The 4,778-nt window shown below is 45.4% G+C and overlaps 1 protein-coding gene and 1 non-coding gene across 2 annotated transcripts in view; one reads left to right on the top strand and one right to left on the bottom strand.

Moving 5' to 3' along the window:
* Nucleotides 1–220: 220 nt before the first annotated feature.
* Nucleotides 221–326, bottom strand: LOC114007925 (U6 spliceosomal RNA). Its single transcript, XR_003549492.1, has one exon. It is a non-coding gene; the product is annotated as a U6 spliceosomal RNA (small nuclear RNA).
* Nucleotides 327–4,068: 3,742 nt separating this feature from the next.
* CLIC5 (CLIC family member 5) overlaps nt 4,069–4,778 on the top strand; it is a 110,269-nt gene continuing 109,559 nt past the window's right edge. The window contains exon 1 of the mRNA XM_006149073.2: nt 4,069–4,465. Within this exon, the coding sequence (XP_006149135.1) occupies nt 4,403–4,465 (63 nt within the window). The 5' untranslated portion in view covers nt 4,069–4,402. The remainder of the gene's footprint in view (nt 4,466–4,778) is intronic.

The raw sequence follows: 4,778 nt of genomic DNA, 5'->3' as shown, positions 1-4,778 counted from the left end.
TTTTAGTATATCAATCTGTGTAACTTATACAGTTGTTTCTTCAAGAATTTTTTCAGTCTACTAAGAATGAATAGTTTACCACTTCAAGTGAAATATTTAAACTTCGTAAGTATATAAATTCCTTTAGTTTTTGCCCTTCATGTTGCAATTACCTTATTATCAAATCTAAATATGTCAGAAACTCCATCAGATATGTTGTAATTTTTGCTTTCAGATCATACAAAAATATAAATTCTACACAGTTTTGTATGTCATCCTTTCATCAGAGTCATGTTAATCTTCTCTGTATGATTCCAATTTCAGTATGCAGCCATTCCTCAGTATCCACTGGGAATTGGCTCTAGGACCCCCAAAGGTATCAAAATCCACAAATACCCAAGTCTCTTATACAATATAGTATAGTATTTGCAAATAATCTATGCACCTTCTCGCATGTACTTTAAATCTTTACATTTCTAGATTACTTGTAATACCTAATGCAATGTAAACAGCTATGCTGCATTGCTTTTAAAATTCATATTACTGGGACCAGCAGTTAGTATAATGGCTATGTCACTGAACTCTCATGTAGTCGACCGCAGTTTGAGTCCCAGATCTGGTGACTTAAACTCACGCCGGGGACGTGCCCAAGATCCCGAGAGGAGAATGGAAGAGAAGGGATTGTGGCTTTGCCATTCCCCCCCGGGGGGGGTTTCTTGCTCTGTCTCTCTGTCTCTCTGTCTCTGGCGAGTGCACGAGCCTTGTAGCAAAAACCTCTCCAAAAAAAAAATCATATTACTTTTATTGTGTTATTTTTATTGTATTTTTCAAAAAAATTTTTTTTAAACTTTTCAAAACGCTTATTTATTTCCTCCATGAGTGAGAGAGATAGAGAAAGAGAGAGAGGTAGCATTCCTAACAGAATCTTGGTGCTGCAGTACACCTGCAGCTTCAGCTAGCACCAGATCAGAGGCATGTGTGTGCCTGGCTTACTCAGGTAGATCTCTAGACATGAATGTGGGACCGTCCTATGTGGGTCAGTCTCACAGAGCATCATATTTTACTGCATCACTGTCTGTTTCCTGTTTTCAAATATTTTCAAGTTTGGTTGACTTTGCAGATGTAGAACTTGTGCCTATAGAGAGTTGATTGTAGGGGCTGACAAAGTAAACACTAAGTATGCTTTTGAAATGCTACCCTGGTTAAGATTTATCCAAAGCTAGCACCAAGTTTGTGTAACTATGGGCTAAAACTAGAAGTACAGTATTTTTCTCTGGACAAAGCTAGAATTGAAGTGAAGCAACTGTGCTTTGACAGTAAAGGGCACAAAATGAAGGCTTTTTATCTTGAACTAAAGCATGATATGGAATTAAAAACTAGAAATAGTTTATGACCAAAACAGACTCTTTTCTTTTTCTTCTCCTTCTTTGTAATGTGAAAGTTTATAACATCAAAACTATTAATTATCTGTGTGAATGCCTAAATGTCTGTTTTCTAGAAATCATGATTAAAAAGGAACTGTCACACTTTTCAATAAGCATTAGATATTTGGAGAATATAAAATGTAACTTAACTCGACCAGGCTTGGGATTAAGGAAAGGGATTTCACACCATGCATTGCTTAAATTCTAGTAAAAAATAAAACCATCTAAATGCATGTAAAGCATTTTTCATTAAAAATATAAACAACCCAAAAGCCATTTTATGTGTGTAATTTTATTTACTTCTGCCACATCGCTATTAAAAATACTGCCTGCACTTCAGTGCAGAGAAATAAATGAGTGTGTTCAGTGAAATCACGAGGCTCCCTCTGTAACCTTGTTCCTCCCCTGGAGTCTGCAGTCATTAGCTTAGAATGTACAGCTGTGAAGGTGACTGTAGGCTTTGGTGACGTAAGGCTGCCACCAAGGAGGAGGAGAGCAATTACACTTCCCCTCCACTAAGCTATAACTTGACAATTGGAGCTGGGTGACTGCTTTCTTCAATGACAGGGAGATGCTTGCATCTGATGTTTGTGGGGAGATAGCCTGCCATCAAGGGTGTCAGGGTATCTCGCCCTCTTCTCTGCCTTAGATGTCTGACCATTCTGGAAGGTTCAGCTGGAGTGCCTTTGCTCCATGAAGCTTTCTCCTCTCCCTATCGCAACCGGCATGCCGGCTTTTACAGGCCCTCTACTGCCAACTCTTGCAGCATCTTTCTTTTCACGTGATGATTATCTTGAAATGGATTTTAATTTCCACTAAGACCAGGACTATGTTGTTGTTGTCATTGTTTCCCCAAGTGACTTATGTGGCATGCACTAAGTTTAGGAACAGGAGTTGTTAGAGTAGTTTAGAGCACAGGCTCATTTTGGGTTCAAATCCGGACTTCACCATTTCCTCGCTGGATGACTAGAAGATAGTTATGAAGTACTCCCTGCCTCAGTCTCCCTTCTTGTAAAAAGAGGATAATAGTACTATTTGTGAAGATTAAACAAGGGAAGACATGTAAAGTGCTTAGCACTTTTGTCTGGCACATAATAAGTACTATTACCTATTTTTCTTATTATGGAATTAATTTTTTTCTTATAATGCTGTGAAAATAAGGCCAACTGGTAGCATGGTGGTTAAGGCAGCTGGATCCTACATGGCTGACTGCATGGTTTAAGACCCAGATCTGGCAGCTTGAAAAACAACCCCAGCATGTGTACATGTGTGCCCAAAATCTCAAGAGGAAAATGAAGGAGAAGGGACTGTGGCATGGCCATCGCCCTGGGGAAGTCTCTTTCTCTTTCTCTTTCTGTCTCTCTCTCTCCAGTGAGCATACACACCCTATAGCAAAACTAACTAAACAAAGCTCTGAAAATATATTTGTAAGGCAAGACAGAACACAAATAAGATCAACTGAAAAGAGGGTAACTTAACAAAGAGAAGTTGACCGGATTCTGGGTGTAAAAGACTTAGGGACTATTAAAAATATATAAGGGGTGAGGACACATATTGGTACAACTACTTCAGAAAACCATAGGGCAATGCCTACTCAAGAAGAGCATTCTCACACTCCGTGATTTGGTGGTTCATCTCTCACATATGTATCTAAGACAATAGTGTTCATGGATCCAACCAAAGGACACTCAATTGCATATTCACAGCTGAAGTACCCAAAGTAGTCATTAAGTAGAAATTATGCAACTGTCCAGTGGAGAAGAAAGAAACTGTTACTGAATGGATGATCTACAACTCCATACAGCGGGATAGAGGAAACTCACAAAAATAGCAGGGAGAAAAACAAGGCAGGCCCATGATTCCAGGCAAACCCGCCTTGTGCTATTACAAATCAAGATGGTAGTGACCCCCTGAGGGAGAGGGGTGAGGGTAGGGAGAGGCAGAGAGGAGAGATCAGGAAGAGCTCCCTGGGGTGCAGCTAACATTTTATTTCTCCGTCTGGTGCTGCTGTCATGCGACAGTTCAGATTGTGAAAATTAATCGAATCGTACTTCATTAAATACAAAAAGAAGAATGGACATGAAATAAGAATAGAAAAGAAATGAAAGAATAGAAAGACAAGACATTGAAAGAAAGAAGAAAAAACGCAGAGGGTTGAAAGTCTCGGATCTTTGCAGCTTGTCGCTGCCAGTGTTGGCTCACTCTGCCTTACTCCACCCCTGCTCTGTCCTGTCCCTTCCCAGTGCTCTACTCTGTGTTTGCTGAGCTCTAGGATGGCAACTGTCCTGTTTGCAGGGTCCTGTCCTTCCTTCCCCTGCTTTGCATCACTCATCCGCGCTCTGGGCATCGCTGAGGCGGGCAGTACTTTCCAAATGAGTAACGCTGGTAGCAGCTAAGCTTCACCCGAGAAAGGAGACTCGAACGCCTTTTCTGTTTCCCCTTCTCCTTGACTCTCTTTCCTGCCCTCTTGACCTTCCCCAGGGCATCATTTTGGCTTGGCGGCTGCGCCTGCACGGTCCGAGTCCGAGGCTCCCTGGCTGCAGGGCTGCGGGGCGGGGGCCGGGCCCGGGCGGAGTTCGGAGCTGCGGGTGCCCCCCCACCCCAGTCCCCGCCCGGGCTGAACCCGCCCCGCGGCCGCGGGCTATTTTGGGAGCGGGCTCCACAGGATCGCTGACAGTCGCGGATCCTGTGACACCTCCGGGCAGCTCGGCACTTGTTGCTCCCAGGACCTGTTGTCATCCTTTAACCCGCCTCCCGCTTGCCCTCTGCCCCTCCTGGCTTCTCTTTATGTGATCACCTGGGACACTGATCTCGCAGACACTGCAGCCTCAGCTCGAGAAATATTGTAGATGGTTTGAAAATAATAATAATCATAATAATTAAACACCACCCTGAAAAAAAGGCCCCGCTGGGTAGGAGCAGGAGCGTAGAGCGCTGGCCCGGGCGCCGCAGAGGTGGCGCCTCCCCGGCCCGGGACCGTCGCCCCGGGCGCCAACGGCATGACGGACTCGGCGACAGCTAACGGGGACGACAGGGACCCCGAGATCGAGCTCTTCGTGAAGGTAAGTCGGCGTCCAGTGCTGGCAGCACCTGCTTCGCCAGCAGCCGGCTCAGGGCGGCGCGGGCTCACGTGCCAGGTCGCGGACAGCGCTGGGACTCTGAACCCTCCCCAAGGAGAGCAGTTCAGGGCTGTCCGGTCCCCTGGGTGGCCTCTCCGTGGACCGGCGCCTCGCTTCGAGGCTCCTGGGCGCAATGGAGTCAGGTACAATCTGGCAGGTAGCTGTCTTCATGAGGAGTTAACCCGCGGCTTGTCAAACCTGCTGCGGGACCGGGGGCCACCGCTGCCTGTCCAGAGCCCTGGGCGCGGCTTCGGCC

This window comes from Tupaia chinensis, unplaced genomic scaffold, assembly GCF_000334495.1.
Source record: "Tupaia chinensis unplaced genomic scaffold, TupChi_1.0 Scaffold000252_1, whole genome shotgun sequence".
Lineage (NCBI taxonomy): Eukaryota > Metazoa > Chordata > Mammalia > Scandentia > Tupaiidae > Tupaia > Tupaia belangeri.
The sequence above is the reverse complement of the archived record's forward strand: the minus strand, read 5'-3'. Positions and strand labels throughout refer to the sequence as shown.